The sequence below is a fragment of the Odontesthes bonariensis genome, chromosome 15, assembly GCF_027942865.1.
Source record: "Odontesthes bonariensis isolate fOdoBon6 chromosome 15, fOdoBon6.hap1, whole genome shotgun sequence".
Lineage (NCBI taxonomy): Eukaryota > Metazoa > Chordata > Actinopteri > Atheriniformes > Atherinopsidae > Odontesthes > Odontesthes bonariensis.
Window position 1 is genome coordinate 3,854,259 of NC_134520.1, and position 16,851 is coordinate 3,871,109.

General features: G+C 40.6%; 2 protein-coding genes across 4 annotated transcripts in view; both read left to right on the plus strand.

The window, feature by feature from the left end:
- The first annotated feature begins 1,943 nt into the window (after positions 1-1,943).
- ociad2 (OCIA domain containing 2) lies at positions 1,944-6,368 on the plus strand. 2 transcript variants are annotated; one of them, XM_075486199.1, is made up of 6 exons: positions 1,944-2,126; positions 2,224-2,308; positions 3,415-3,468; positions 3,579-3,626; positions 3,725-3,863; positions 4,557-6,368. In XM_075486199.1, exons 1-6 carry the CDS (start codon positions 2,031-2,033, stop codon positions 4,624-4,626), a joined length of 492 nt encoding a protein of 163 aa, XP_075342314.1. In that variant the 5' UTR covers positions 1,944-2,030; the 3' UTR covers positions 4,627-6,368. The 2 variants fall into 2 exon arrangements, with proteins under 2 accessions (XP_075342314.1, XP_075342315.1); XM_075486200.1 differs by having other exon boundaries at positions 5,394-6,368.
- A 9,856-nt stretch (positions 6,369-16,224) lies between these two features.
- The window catches only part of fryl (furry homolog, like), a 64,116-nt gene continuing 63,489 nt past the window's right edge, over positions 16,225-16,851 (plus strand). For both annotated transcript variants that reach the window (XM_075484727.1, XM_075484728.1), the window contains exon 1: positions 16,225-16,788. In XM_075484727.1, the coding sequence (XP_075340842.1) occupies positions 16,560-16,788 (229 nt within the window). In that variant the 5' untranslated portion in view covers positions 16,225-16,559. The remainder of the gene's footprint in view (positions 16,789-16,851) is intronic.

Genomic DNA, 16,851 nt, shown 5'->3' on the forward strand with positions numbered 1-16,851 from the left:
GGCAACTCATGAAGGCAGCACATTGATGAACTCAGACTGCAGATGATCTCTTACTGTTTTGTCAGTAACAGGTGTGAAATGTGTCAGCTCTAGGTGTCTAGCTGGCTGCAGAGTAGTTATTTGTGTTGTGGAAATTATTGCATTTTTAATGCCTTGAACTTTGTCATTAAAGAATATGGCAAACTCATTATACTTGGATGTAGAAATGAGTTCTAAAGGCAGTGAAACTGGAGGGTTTGTTAATCTGTTTACTGTAGCAAACAGGACACGAGAGTTGTTACTGCAGTTTTTGATGATTTCAGAAAAATAACTCTCCCTTGTTCTACGCAAAGTCTGGTTGAACACACATAGCTTTTCTTTGTATGTCTCATAATGAACCTGGAGCTTTGACTTGCGCCATTTCCGTTCGGCTCTCCGGCACTCCCTTTTCTGTGCCCTGACCGACTCTTCTTTCCTCCATGGCGCCCTTTGCCTACTTTTAACCATTCTAACCTTGAGAAAGACTACACAGTCCTCATGTGTGAATGGAAACACGTGGTGGCTGCTGTGATTCCACTGTAAGGTGCTCTGCTGAATAAACTTTGCTGTACAGTCAAGTCATCTGGCCCTTATCATCAGGGTCTTTAAATGAGGAAAAAACAACCTTAAGATTAACATGCACTCACAGCATTCACTCACTGTTATCATTCAGTTCACAAAAACTTAGCCAAAATGCAGAAGAAGTACGTGGTAAACTACGTAAACTCCACGATTTAGTAGCCTGTCGAGCTATCTTTAGCGGTACATACAGTAGTATAAATTGAAGTGATAGTTTCTGTGTGACGTTATCACACTTTCTCCTGCAATCCTTTCAAACAAGCCATATTTGTTAAATCTTTTTCTAATTGTACTGTCATAATCTTTAACATTTAACATGCTAACCGAGGCCTGGAGAGTCGATTTTTGATTTTTTTTTGGTGCTGTTTCTTTAAGCATTGCGGTCTGACCATGGGGTGGACTTACCGGGACATCTACTCCTGAGAAGATTGACAGCAGTCTTAAATATTTTCCACTAGAATGATGGACTTCAAGTCATTTGGAAAAAGTCATATAACCAATAGACTGATGTGCAAAGACAATGTCTTCTCTGAGATCACTGCGGATGTCTCTAATTTTGTTCAATAGATAGTGAAAATGATGTGCCTTCTGTTGTCTTTCATCCGAGGTCGTATTAACCTCACTTTAAGACCTGGTAATGACCAGATGATTTATTTATTTTTTTCTTATGTCCACACACATAAAACCTTCAAATTGAAAGAGGGTGTTCTTGCTTTTTACAAGTCTTCAGATTCACCGCAACATACTTTCAGTAAAGCTCTACCCATGTTTAGATCAGACGATATTTTTTTCACAGTGATGGAGAACATTGATCAGATTTCAAGCAAATATGGCAAATGTTTAAGTTGAACAGAATGCCAGTGTTGATGAATGATTAGGTTGAGCTTCGGTAGCCAATTGATGTTTTCTGACATGTTTCATATCCTGCTCAAAAATCCTGCTCGCATGAAAATCAGCTAAATACCACAAAGCCTTTTTAAACCAGAAACACTGATCCCTTTTATTCAACACCAGTTTAAACTTGCTTTTTTGCACGTGTAAATAAAACAAAAAGTACCGCCAACAAAGGTGTGTTGTACTCCACTGAAAGGTGGAGATTGATGTACAGAGGTCAACCTAATCTGGAACACACCCCGCTAGAAAGAGTGTCCTTCATTTCATGTGACAAATTGTGCAATATATACCTGCTTTATCACAATGAAGTGTTCCGCTACCATTCTATGCTGACTTGTAGCCAGTGCTTTATTTATATTATGTCGCCCTAAATGGATGGTGGTTGTAGTGCATTTCCTCAAGTGGGTGGAATTTAAAAAGTAGTTCAGGGAGGTGCCATTGCAGCCAGTTGCATATGAGGCATTGTGAGAGGGGAAGTACAGCAGTTGGAGAAGCTGTGCAGTACAACCCCAGGAACGACCACTGGAAACATCTGCATCATGAGCTCTGAAACAAGTGGGCAAACTACAGTGAAGACTGAGGAAGGAGCAGCAGCTGCTGCTCCCGATTCAGCTGCGGTGAAAGCGGGCCGGAAGGTGAGAGATAACAAATGACTTTCCTCTGCACTGCGTGGGCCCCCGTGTGCAACTGTGGGGCAAAAATTCTGCCTAACCTGTCCCGTGTGTCTTCCAGTGCCCCCTGGGTGATGCTCATGTTCACAGAGAAGATGTGAGAAGGGTTTGGAAAGAGTGCCAGGAGGAGAGCTTCTGGTACAGAGGTAATCTAGATTAATTTATTCAGCAAACACCTGTATCATTTCTCCATAAAATGGACGTTTTGTTATGGGAGCGACTTAAAAAAAAAGCCAACAAATGTGTCTTGCGGTTCCAAGTGAGGGACCGGAGCGTGGTGTATATCTTTTAAAGTGTGCTGCGCAAGTCTTTTGTAGTAGAAGCAGTGGAGTAGAACTCATCCGCCAACTTCATAGTCTACTTAAACGTGTTTATTTTCCTCATGGAATTTGGTGTGGGGCCCCAAGAAAAAGCTCCCATATGTGGACTCACTTATTTATCTTTGCTTAGCTCGAGTCCGTCGACGTTTTTCAGTCCGTGGATTGATTGAGTCAATTCAGTTAAACATTGAAACTACTGAGCACTGGCTGAATGGAACTTTGTGTCAGGTGAAGGTTAGGTTGAGCGTGGCGGGGTGTGTCTGTAACCCCAAACACCATAAACCTGACAAAAGGACTGCTCCAACAAGAGTGACAAAACTAACAAGGGATTTAGGAATACGCCGGGTGTGCACACCCATACGGCCTGAATGCCACTTTAAGATAAGAATCACAGCAGGAACCAAATTGAAAGCTTCTCACAAAATGGACGAAGGGGAAACTCGACGGCGATTAGGAGTCCGCAAATTTCAAATGATCCGTGTTTTATGTGACAACACTTCATGGTCTCTATCCTTCCCCCTCACCACCAGCCGGCCGCAGCTGCTATTCACGTTCTCTCATCACGCAATTATGTAAACACCAGACGATGAGCAATCAGCACTTCCTGCATCGGTCCAGTTGTGTTCGAATTAGATGGAGACAAGTGAATCTCGCGGCTTTGTGGCTCAAAGTTTAGTCTAACTGAGTCAGTCAATTAGGCAAACACCGAAGTCTTTCTTTTGTCCGCCCACCTTTTGTTTTGAAGCGGTTTGAACTTTTGCAGTGAATGATCAAGTTTGTTTATCTCTGATCTAACCTGATCACTGTGGTTTGACAGAATGTTCAGCAATCAATGTAGCTTCATTCAGATTCTATAACATTACATTTCCATGTGTCTGTTTTGGTTGCTGTGATCGGCCGCTGACCATCATTTGTTTGATTTCTACATTTAGCTCTTCCTCTCTCTGTGGGTAGCATGGCTGTCACCGGCGGTCTCATCTACAATGGTAAAGACATCCAGTCCCCATTATTCTATTGTGTCAAAATAACAAGGAAAGTAACCATTTCTGCAATTGTCACATTTAATCGAAGCTCATGTTTTTTTCTTCCCATGCAGGTGTTTGGAAGTCATCAAAGAGATTTGGTCCCTTTCCAAAACTAGCAGGTTTATGCCTTTTTATTTGTCAGTTAGTAAGTAGCAATGCTTGACTTAAAGAAAAGAAAAAAAAAAAGATCCCTGACAACAATCTTTTCTTTCTCTAGTTGCGGGACTCCTTGGGTTTGCAGTGGGAAAAGCTTCCTACGTTGGAACTTGCCGAAACAGATTTCAGGAGCTGGGTATTAAGGATGGACCAGGATTTGGACCCTGGTCCAGGAAAGGTCACCCAGGTCCTGGACACAGGTGGGAAAAACACAACATTTATTCTCACAGTCATAAATCAGACTACTGCACCATTTCTGGTCAATGAAACATAAAAATGTTATCAAAGTTGCCACATCACAGCCTGCCTTCCTTTCTCGAAACCATTTTTTTTTTACACCCTTTGGATGACTAAGTATTTAAAACATTACAACAATATTACTGGGCATGTATTGTTGTAATGTTTTAAATACTTGAACGCAGTTTTTCTAGAGAAGATAATTGCTTTGTATTTGGGATTATCGTCCATTGACTCTTTTGGGCTTTCACATGCGCGAGCATACCGACAAGAGGTAAGTGACATGCTGTTTATAAAGTTGTTTTGTAACGTCCCCATGCCAGTAATGTGAGAACCATGCATATGGTTTTGATGGTAAGGCTTGTGACTTTATTGTCGAATGGTTTATAAAGTGGTGTGACGTTTCTGCAGTGTGCAAGTTGTTGTTTTACGTGGAAGGTTTAGCACTTGCCCCTTAGCCACCACGTAGTTGGCTAGCATGACAGGCTGCGCAAACAGCGCAATCTCCGCACAGGGAGCGCCGATTTGCACCTGTCTGTGTCCTACTATCAGTATTTGACAACCTCTAGCAATGGGATTGCACTTCAAATGCCCCGGAGTTCCCCTTTAAGCTAACATGAATGCGCTATTAACGTATTGGTATTATTTTTTTTCAGCCTCATCGTTAAACGCGGAAGGAGCCCCTGCCAGCATGGATCTATTAGTGATACTATTTCCATTTATTAAAAGCCATAAACACTGCTTGAATTTTTTCAAGTCTCACATTTTACCAAATATCCACTAGGGGAGGCAACTATCCCATCAATCAGTCAGTAGAGATGGCGTTTCCAGTTTTATCTGAATGAACACAACTCTATGTACAAGAGTACAAAGTCTCTTACAAGGTGTGCAGCAGCAGGACAAAGCAGAGATTATTTGGGTTAATTATCAACAACTAAACAGACACAATATCATAAAATTTAAAACAAGCGGGCCAGCCAAGATCAATGTCTCTTTGATGCCGCAGACTTTTAGCTTTGAGAGTCTTGAATACTTAGCATATTTAATCATATATTTATGCATAAATTTCTTTATATACTCAAAATGTGTTGGCATGGACCTCTACCAAATAGTGTCTGAGGTGGAGGAACATTTGTTTACCACAAGCTGCATCAGGTACTACACAGCCAAAAGAGAAAAAAAAAGCTTCAAGATTTGATACATACGAAACAAAATGCAACTCCATCAGTTAATATTGTTGTATTTTAATCCTGCAAGAAAAAAAACGTCCTCATCTGGAGAGCCCAGTGGCTGATGGGAATGTATTTTGAATCTCAACAAACAGTGTTTGTCATTTATAACCAATCCCTTGAGGACACGGGTGGCCAGGACTGAGACCTGTGAGGTCATCAGATTTTCTTTTTTTTTTTCTACACTACTAAGAGGGCTCTGAAACCGAGCTGCCCTTCTGCTCGCCAACCTCTTAATACGGGGATTTCTTGTTCTTTTTTTAGATATAAATACCTGAATGCCAGCCGACAGATCTGAAGAAGATCGATTCAGTTCAGTGATATTTTGATTGCTGTTTAGAGTGCACAGCCTGCACCATACTTTTCTCTTGTTTTTTTTTTTCACAGCACTATAAATCTTTGAACAGTCTGAATCTGTGCGTCAGTGAGAGTATTTAGAGATGACTCCAAGGTACCTTTACGGTTGTAGCTGCTGCGTGCAACAGAAAAAGAAACATCCACTAATGCTTGAACTGAGATTTTACCACAAGGACAGCTTTGGTGCCTTGTGGTAAATCTGGTAAAGATTTGACAATATCACAGCTTAAAGTCAAGGCCAAGACAGTGCTCAGTCCTAATAAAACAGAAGACACTCTAAATTACTTTGAACTTGTCTTTTTTCTTTTTAATAATGTATTGTTTGATATACCAGACCTTTGATATCTGCTGTAGATCTAATACACTAGCATAAAAAAGACAGAACAAGCCATACGTGTGCAGGAATACATAGATTTTCCAAACATTGCTGCATTTTGGCTCGTTTTTTTTTTGTTAGATTCATAATGACATCATATTTTGTCATGTGCTGATGTTCATATGAGGTTGTATTTGCAGCTCTATATTTTGTAATCCAAGATGAATAGGATTACATTAGATTTCTGTGTACAATGGGTTATGTTTCTAATTAGAATTTGCCATGCAATTTGTACTCAGCTGATTTAATTTCAAACAAATGTGATGCAATCCTGCTTAAGTGGTCTATGTAGTTATAAGAAGATATACTGTAATTCTTTAACACATACAAACAAAGGCTAAATAATTTGTAAAATTGTATGAAAGCTGCAATTATAATTACTGAAATTACTTTTCTGTTTTACAATTTTACAGTAACTCCTGATAAAAATGTATTCTCTGTTCATAATTAAGGATAACTCTGATATGAACTAAAATGTGAGTTGTAAATTGCATTTTTAAATTAAACGGACAAGTTTTCTCACCTCTTTTTCGCACTTATGTTAGAACTATTCTTAAATACCTCACTTTCATTTGTTCCTGCACCGCCTCAGTGTTCCCGCCCGTCGCGGCAAATTACGGCGTACGCCGGTCGCCATAAAAATAGACTCGCGCTATTGCTAGCCTCCAAAAGACGCCATCCAATCAGCAAGTCGTTTTTTAAGATTGTCAGGTATGTTAGCAAATAGAAAAACGCATTTCATGCCTGTGGACACCATTGCAGCCAGTCATGATAAAGAAGGAGGGACAAACAGATTGCCGTCTGCTCTGACAGTGGACCTCTTCCAACGCCGTCACAGACTGCGAAAAAAAATCACACTGCTACGTAAATCCTTCCAATGGAGGAGGGCCAGGACGTAGAAGCTTGTTCGGCAAATGAAAAGAACGTCTGCAAGCTAGCGACCTAGCTCAACTGTAGGGTGAAGAAGTAAAAGTTGTGAGATACGTCGCAGGAACGTACGCATTACGAATACAGGAGTAAATGAGGACACAGTGTTTGGTATCGAATGTAGTTAAGGTTGTCATACGCCAAGTTTCGATTTTAACTTTGTCGTTGAGTTTAACGTTGGCTTTTCAACTGTGATACCAGAATTGGCTGCCGTGTAGCATGCTAAAGAAGGAGTTTGGTTTTTCTGCTAGTGTGAGTTAATCGCTTACCTACCAACCTTGCAAGATAAATGGTAAGTACCGTTTACATTCCTGTTGTCATTTGTCCTGTCGCTTTCTGGTAGCTAGCTAGGCAATTGATATAGGAATATTATTTGCATGTTGAACGTTAAGTTGACGTTTACAACTGGCTGGTCAGCTAAAGCAAGTTGCAGCTGCTAGCTAGCCTCTTGCTCAACATTAGCAGTTTCTTCAATACAGTTAACACCAGGCTAGCTGCTAACTGGTGCTATCATGAACCTTACTCCACTGTACGCAAGGCAGTTTTAATACAGCGACTTCTCGTTTGGTTATATTCTTGCTCCGGCTGTAAGACCAAAGTGCCAAGGGACAAAATGATTAACAAACTTGTTTAGTGTGTGTACGCGGAACACTCAAAACAACCACGCGCACAGATTTAAGCCAATGTTTTTCAAGGTGCTTTTAATGATAACGATGAAAGCTTCTCTGTTTGCATGAGGTCGTTTTATAAAGGATGATAGTGGGTTTTAGAGGACTAAACACTAACGTGTCCGAACACGGTGGCTCCTGTGCGCTGGCACAACAGTGAGCTGTCAGCTTGGCATCTATCATTGCAATGAGGACTTTTTCCCGTTCGGAGTGCATCGGACATGAAAACAAAGTATTTCGTCAGTGTCACTTGGATACAGACTGTAAGAAATCTGGTCAGTCTGCTGTGTGGCTCGAGGTGAAGATGGGCAACTGTTTGGAGGGAGGCACAGTCACGGATGAAAAGCCGGTTTGTGTGCACCCTAGCCTTATGGTGTTGGATTTTCTAGTTGGAACTTTTGTCGTATTTATAAAAGTTGGATTACTCATGCGTTTTTTTTCTTTTTTTTTTTTTTGCAGTTAAAAAAAGACTTTATATCGCAGTTATTGTCATTAACTTTGTCTGATTGTATCTTTCGGGTGTTGTTTTGTCGCTTTTGTGAAGGTTCCATGATGTGACACATTTCAGAGTAAGCTTTGTATGCACAAGACTTCGCAGGGTTGCACCGACACAGGCCTACAAGGCTATTGGTCATAACAACTGGCTGACATCACCCCAATCCCTGCCAGGATAAGCCTTTAATGGCAGTGCAGATGTGTCCTTTATTCTCCTGTACATGCACCAACTACACAGAACCCCCCTTTGATTGCAGATAGCCATCTATCTGTGCTTATCTAGGGCATAACTCCTGTGAATTAGTGCGTTTGTCTTTAATCTGGTGAGACATTAATGACATTGAAGAGTATGGGGATGGAAAAGCCAAGCCCTGCTAAACGCCCCCACAGTGGCCTCTTCTCTAAGTTGCCCCCCTGCAAGGATTAACTGTTAACTCAGCATTTCAGTTATGACCGTAAAAATAATGCACAGCAAAAATCAAGCAGGAGTTTGTTGTCTTTTGATTCTGTTTTTTTTTACTTTTCATGTAATGATATTGTTGATCCCCTAATGTGAGTGCTGTATTATCATTTGTCATGTCTTCTATTTCTATTCTGCAACTTTTCTTCTAATTGGAAATGGCATCTGGAAATTACATTGAAACTGCATCACGGTCACTTGGTGTCCTTAATCACCTGCCTCCATGCCCTGTGACTGCTCAGCAGGTCACCTGGTTCAATATTTGCAGCTCCCATACAAAATCCTGATGTAACCTCTCGAAGGCTGCCAGTTTAGTTTGGCCTGATTATAGCAGATGACCTCTTATCCAAACCCAGACTGATAAGTTGGATCTGCGTTCATGCGTGTGTTTGCACGTGTTTGCACTTGGCTGACTGCTTAATTAGGCGACAGAACAAAAAAATATGCTGAAGAATTGCACACACGTGGCCCTAAAGCCTTGCTGTTTGCTTGAATACTTCATGCAATCAACTTACTTTGTAGTCCCATCGTCCTGCACGGTGCATTACACGCAATGTGTTTTCAGAAAACTTAACATTGAGTAATTTTCCTTTTGTTTGTGGGAAATTCACATGGAGAGTCTTTAAAGAGAGTTTTGAAGTCTTCTAAAATAAACAGTTTAAAAGGGATGTCTTTAAATATTAAAATAGGTTTAGTTTTTTAGGAGCTGTTTCTTGATTATATATTGTTGTGTAGTGGTTTGGATTCAAGCTCTTCGTCACCATCTCTGACATGAAAAACTAACTTCCAAAGGTCTCTTTCCAGTGCACTGTAGATTAACACGCTTCGTTACTTGCTCTGAGTTAGGCGTTCTTTTATTTTATTTTATCGGAAGACTTGGCATGAAGGATGTGAGTGAGTCAAGCCAGAAATAACCAATAATTGAGCACTGCTGAGCAAAATTATCTTTGGCTTTTTGGAAAGAGACTTTAGAGCATAATTGATGTTTGGGTCTACCTTTGGCAAAGAAACCACCCCGTCTTTGTCCTCAAGATGGCCTCAGCTGAGTTTTCAGTGTTTCTGACATGTTAACAGTGCATTAACGCCACACATCTGACAGTTAAATTTGTCTTTTGGAATAAGATAAAGACAAGAGAGTTCTCTAACAAATCATGCAAACAAAAAAAAGTGTTTTTTCGCTCTCCTTCCCAGTTGGAAAAGCCACCGACGTTTCAGTTTAAGAGGTAGTAATTACAGCAGGCCAGGCCTGTCATTTACTGTTGGAGGAAGCCAGATATAGGCTTTGCCCGGTTTGTCCAATTTTACTCTAGCACACTGCCTGGTTCTGACTATAATCTGGCCCAATTAATTTTTTTAAGACGAGTATAAAGAGTGCAATACGCTAGACACTTTGCAGTTTGTTCTTTAAACTGGCGGTTGACTGTAATTAATTTAAGAGGGGATATCGACTGTATGGAAATATTGCAGACTATTTGAAGCTGATATGTGGCTGAATGGAAAAGGGAACAGAGCAAATTAGGACAGGACAGTCTCGTCTTTGTCTAAGTTATCTCCTATTTCCTGGAAGGCCTATCAGCCTCCTGTTAACAGCATCCTTGCTGTGTGCTGGACTCAGAAAGCTGCTGGGCGATATTAATAGATGAAGTTGAGTTAAACATTGATCAGAGCAGATCCGCTGACCTTTAGCTTTTCTGTGTAGACATGCTAACATCAAAATCTACGTGTTAAAACTCCTTAAAAACACACAGATGGGGAACCATAGTCGTTTAGTGATCGAGCTGTATGTTAGTACCACCAGTGACAAGCAACTTTAAGCACTTAAATGTAGAGCAGGAGCATAGTTTGTGGCTTGATATGTGCTACAGCACAGCACAGGACGTGCGCTGGGTTGGCTCACCCTCTTTCTGTGGTCACATTTTTTTTGTGTTTTGGAGTCGCTGAGTTGGAACAGGAAGTCAGATGTATTATTCACAGGTTTTTCAGCGTGAGAAGGGAGTGATGGCGCCTGAGATTTTTTTCTTTTTTGCTTCAGTTTAGTTTGTAGTGGGTGGGATTAGGTTTGTGTGATGGTGTGTCATTGTGTGATGACTTTTAGGCCATGAAGGTTTTTGTTATCTTTTGAATTGCTATCTTTGTTGACCTGTTCTCACCATCTGTCCACAGTGTTGGTTTGGAAGTTATCACACTTCAACTTCTCTGTCTGCTTTGTGGCTAAAGGCTTGTTCTTCCTTCCTTTGTGTGACTGTGGTTTGATAATAGAAGTTTCTAGCGTTCTCTTCTTACCCTTTACTTATGTGTAATGTAATTGGATTATGTTTACCGAGCCCTTTTTAAACTTAAAATATGCTGCATTTAGCACAGAGTCAGAAACTAACAGTACGTATGACTAGATATTAAAGTACTTGACTGTAAAATTAACTTTTTTGGCCACTAAAATGATGAAAGAAAAAGAGTTTAGGAAGCTCTGAATGCTTACGCAACTGCCTCTTGGATGTAACGGTAATCTTCAGATTATAACTCTGCTCAGGGGGAGGTTTTAATCCTGTCTCAATTCAGAGCAAACCAGGCTGAAGCCAACAGTAGGCTGACATGTCACTTTGCTGTGACGCCCAACAGCACTCTGTGGTTCTTCTGTGTTGCAGCAAAGTGCCCCAAAGAACAATGTTATTGATTCTAAAAAAATTTAATCACATGACTAGTTGAGTTCATATACACTGTATTGTTCACAAATATTATCGTTTTTGTTTCAGACTATACTAATGCACTACTGTTTTCCTAACGAGCCCAAACTGAATGGCCTTGTTTTTTGTCGATGTTTCATGACGATGGTAATTTTTGCCTGCCTTCTCGAATGGGTTGTGTTCCACTCTGTGCTGCTGTTTAGGTTTTACAGCCTACTGTTTGTTAATCACTGTGGGAAAGGACGGGAGATTTGATTAATCAGTTTGTTTTCTTGAACTTAAAAAGTGGCAAAGCAGTCTTCAGCCTGGTCTGCCTGGCATCTGCTTTCTTGCATCATTTGTATTCTGGTCACTGTCCACGCTGCAGTGTTACAGTGAAGAACGCCTCATGTTTCTCTGCAATGTAATATTTCCATAAAGACTAAAAGTTTTTTTTTTAAATGCACTCAAGTAAACGTACTACTTGACTTGAGTGCTTGATGTATAATTGGTCGAGATACAGTAACACATAGATTATCAGTAATGTAGAAGACTTGATTGGCTCATTCAGATGACAGCCAAGCAAAATCTATGCATTTGTGTTTCAGCAGCTTGATATCAGTCATTTTTTTAAATTAAAAATCAGATAAATCGCACACCAGAAAATATTTGTGCAAACTATCAAGAGTTGTTTTGACTTCTCAGTCTTTTTGAGGAGTTTGAATAGCGTGCATATCATCCTTTACTGATAAAACCCGAGCTATGAAAGCAAAAAGGACAATGTGCCATGCTGATTAGCGTCACATTATTTTGATAGCATCTCCCAAATTTGGCTTCACCCTAGTATGCAAAATCACTCAGACGGAGATGAATCGTGGCAGCTGTTGCAGATGGAGCGGTGTCAAGTTAGCTAGCTCCTGCTCGGTTTTTGTTCTGAATGTAAAATGCGTATTTGGAAAAGAGAAGGGAAATGTCAATGGAATAAAAAGCTCGATCATCCCACACAAGGTCCTAAAGGCTGGTTGAGTAAATTTAGCAAAGAATTGTAACTGCTGTGAAGTTAATTGTTGTGTTGTTTTGTGTTGAAGAAAAACAGTTTTTAAATGGTGTGCTCTCTGGAAGATGGGAGCTGTCTGTCAGTAGGTCTGGACAAGGAAAAGTGGATGATTTTAATGCAGAGTCTGGTTAGGTCACATTCTGACATTCTTTAACAGTGACAACCAAACTCTCAGTGGGTTGCCTCACAACAGCCATTCAAGACTATGCAGAGCCGGCTTGATCTTTGTCCGGATTCCATAAGGGAGAATGCAATGTTTTGTGCTGCTATTTGCAAATGGAGAAACTCCTGGTTATTAGTTTATCTTGTAGGTTTCGTGATCTGATCTGGAAACTCAAAAGTAGATGGACAAAGAAGCAATGTTCATTCATGAAACTCATGTGCTGCAGTGGAGAGGATTTGTTGTATCTGAGAGCAGAAGGGATAAATGTGTCCTGATAGAGCAGAGCTGTGCCCAACTCTTGTCTGTGGTGTTATTTAGGGCCGATATTGAGATTTAGTTCCTTTACTATTAAAGAATCTGATCTGACTGTGCAATTCTATAAAACTTAGGACTGTAAACAATAAAATAAATATAGCTGTGATAACTACTTGTAAGTAGTTAAAGACTACCATAAAAACTACCTTAACATGCATCCATTCTTGGCCTAGTTAAAATAAAAGTCTGTGTGGTATGGTTTGCCTGTCAGTCAGGTGGAGCTGTGCAGCGCTGTTTAAAACTTCATTTCGGTGAGAAAACAAACTCAGAATTTAGAGATGGGGGCATGTTTACCACAGAGTTGCATCAGCTTCTCCTTTAAGAACACTTTAGTTCCACAGTACTCTGTCACTTCTTATCGACGGATATTTCTGTATTCTTAAATTAAGGAAGTGGTTTATCCCACCACATCTTTAGTTCTGGTAAATTTTCTTGGATTTTTTTTTTTTGTCATACCAACTGTTTTGCATGATCATTAGTTCTGAGTTGGTATCATTTAGTATATCTTTTAGTTTTGCCAGTGTGGCAACTTTTTTCTCCTTTTAATTAATGCTCACATCAGAATCAAAATAGACATTAAAAAAAGCGCACATCAAGCGAAAATCGAATTTAGTTGGTATTTCCATGGTAACACAAAAGTCACCCGTATTGTTACATTTTGGCTGTGTTGAAACTTGGTTGTGTGGGTGTCGTTTTGCACCACTAGAGTGCAGTAGAAAATAGTTTTGGTGTTCAGCTTGCCTTACATGAACCTCAAACTGTTTACTCATAGTCAGAGGTGGAGTTGCAGTTCAGATTTATGCGTACCCAGACTGGTCACAGTGACTGTAGTAGATTTAGTGCTGACGGTGTTCAACTCAGCCCCTTCGGCTGACTGCAGAACAGAATCTTTCTCTGGGCCTTAGCCCACTAGTTTTCCTGTTTTCTCTGGATTAAAAGCAGAACAAGGCAGAAACGGGTGGGACCCAGAACAGACGAGGAACGCTGCACATTGTTCCCAGAGCTTCCTCTTCCACATTCCTGGACTGATTGGGATGTGGGCCTCCTCTGCAGGGGTATTGTTCTAACTCAACAGCACCACAGACCTGGCCTCAGCAAACTGCAGCTGCCTCCACTGAGCATTGTGGTACTCGGACCAAGTGATGGCTATCTTTGCCTCTTCAGTCCCTTTCTCCGACTTGTTTTGAAAGCACCTTCACTTGGCTGGAAGAAAAATAAATTATTATGTTAGAGGTCCCAAATTGAGCTTGTCAAACCAGACTGACACAAAGATGTAATGCAGTCAGTGATCAAATCACTCCTGCATGTATTTGCTCAGCTAGACTCAGATGGGCTTAGAAGCTCTGTACATGCTGTTTTTGTAAAAACAGTAAAGTGTACTTTAATGCAGCCAAATCCCAGGTAAAATTGCTCTCATTCACATGTTTTTCTGTTTCTTGTGTCAGACGGCTAAACGTATCAGAAATTGTGAGTGAAAATCCGCCCTTTAAGACTATCTAATCACAGCTGTGTGAAGCATTCCCAGACTGTCGCTCTGCTCTAATAAAATCCTGATTTTATAACAGTTGCATCGTCTGTGCTGCGATGATCTCCCACAGAGAAGGTGTACATAATCTCATGGAGGTTTATTTATCCCACACATTCCACAGCGTTGTTGCTTCAGACATATTTAAGTCATTAACTCAATTTTGCTGTCTTGGTTACAACACCGAAACAACTGGAATGCCCCACTGCTTCTTCTCCATGAGCATTTTAGTGTCTAAACCAACTGATGGACAAAATATGATGGCTCTATTCATTTTGATGAAATGTTTAAAACTGATTATCATAATGTAATTTTGCAGCGCAATTACATTATTCAAGTGGGTCATGTGTCTCTGTTTAAACAACAGTTAGAGTTAGAGGAAAAAAACACTTTGAGAACCAGCAGTTTTACTTACTCACGCAAGAGTTCAAGCTGGATAAATCGAGTTGTTTTTTTTGTTTTTTTTTTGGCCTTAAAAAAAAGTGATATTTCAAAAAAAAAAAAAAAAAAAGACCATAGACTGTAAGTGAAATAATTACATAATTTTGCTGACATTTTAAAACACTGCAGTAGAGGTTGGTGTAAGAACTTCTTTAATAAGTTTCTGACCACACTTTACAGTCTCACACGGTGCATTTTTTTGTTCCTTTTACTTAGAATCATTGCTCTTAGGACCTAAATATGAGCTCATTGAATAGTTTATACGTGCCGTACAGCAGGTGTAAATGCATCTCGCCTTAAATAGTTTGTCCGTAAAATTTTCTCAACAGTGTGTTGAATGTATGCGCTTGATAAATCAGTTTTCACCTTGTGTGCCATGTCTTTAAGTGAGTACCTTAGTGTTGTACCCATTGAAGCATAAACAGACAGTCAAAATTTTAAGTTTCAGTCATTTTGATTTAAGACAGAATGACGAATGACCAATTTCTGTGAGTGAGACTGTTTCTTTCCATCCTACCTGGTGTGGCTGTTTATTGTTTTTTAAGAACAGATTAGACTTTCAGCTTTCTTGAAAAGCATCATGTTTGCATTGGGTCTTCTCTGTTTTGTGCAGGACGTGGCTGATATTTGGTTTTGTCTTATTAGGAAATGTTTAACTAGTGTTGTGTGCAAGGTTGTTGCTTGGGACCCTAAAACTCATCTGCTTTTGGCCATAAAACAAAGAGAGCTTCATAACTGCAGAGTAAGGTTGTAAATCAGGTTAGGGTTCTTTTGCATCACTTTGTTTCACACATTATTATTGTTTTTCTTTTATGGAATTGCACAAATGCTTTAATTTGAGGAATAAAATGATGACGCAGCAGAAGAGGTGTGATAAGTTTTAATGGAAACGTGGTCATTGTTATTTTCTGGAGCGCTGCAGCTCTCTGTTGTTATTGAGGAGAGGCTGTTTGTGATCAGAAAGCTTATTAATTCTTGGACTCAGTAACAGAGAACAGCAAACGGATGATATCTGTAGGCCGGGAGCTTTTACAAGAGTCAGCAAAGTTTAGCCTCTCTTAGTTTGCAGCGAGGGATACTTGGAAGGGTTTGAGTTTGCTGCAGGTACAAGCTGAGCAGCCAAAGCTGAGCAGCCAAGCAGAGCGCTGCAGTCTGTCATCATCCAGTTTCACACACACCATCACTTTTCCCATTCTGTTTCCATTCATAATAGCTTAAGTCGAGCACAAGTGAAAGCAAAGGGAGGGGTGCTCTGGTTATTTGTGTAATGTGGCAAGAAGCCTAACAAGCTTCTTTTTTTTTTTTTTTTTTTTGTATGTACGAATGCTAAGGAGCGACACCATTTTGACTTTGATAAGAGCTATCAGTAAGTGCAGGCTGGCAAGTGAGCCAGCTTCATGAAGTTTTCCTCCTTCTTATGGAGGCTGTCAATCTTCCTCCTCCACTCTTGATTTCTTCCACTGGTGAGCAACATGGGCCAGCAGGGTGTGACTGGTGTCGTCGCTGTTGTGATTGGCTGGTGGCCCAGTTTGTGTTATCTCCTGTGGAACATGTTCTAGTCCCACCCCAGATATGCCAGGCACTCAACATAGCCCTGCCTACTCACTATTACATCACAAACCACAGAGAGAGTTATGTCTTTTTGGTTTCTCTTTACACTGTAAACAGGCAGGTAATGTTGCAGAGTAGGAGTGTCTTACTCTTTCACTTTTCCTCGCTGCCGTTACACCTTTCAGAACAACTTTAGAGAGCCTCTGAGACGGTGTCTGTTCTTGTCTGTAAGGGCCCACAGATACAAGTCCTAACATTGCGCTAATGTGGGACTGCCTCATGTAGGTAGCAGCTCGGCACAGGCACTTGACCCCTTTGCTTACTTTTCTGTAAATGGGGTAGATCAGGCAGACGGGTGGTTTGTGAGGAAGAATGGCGTGGCACAGGCTTCTGGACCTCTCACCAGAGTGAAAGCCCTGCAAAGCCTCGTTGAAAATGGAGTTTCTAAAGAGCCTTGTTCCGGGTGTCATCTCAGGAGAGGGACCAGTTGAGCATGGGGCGAGTTCACCCAAGGAGCCAGGTCCTCGGCTCCTTCGCATGAAAAGACTGGGTCTGCTTGCTATGGGACAGACCATTGAAGAAGATCCGGTAGATCCAGTCATAAAAGTAGGTGCAGGAATGAAGTCCGCCAGACCTGCCCGCATTAGCCAAACCCGCCTCAAAGGTACTTTAATGCATATTAATGCAGCAGTTGTGTAAAGATTTTGCAAAAAAAATACCAACAAGA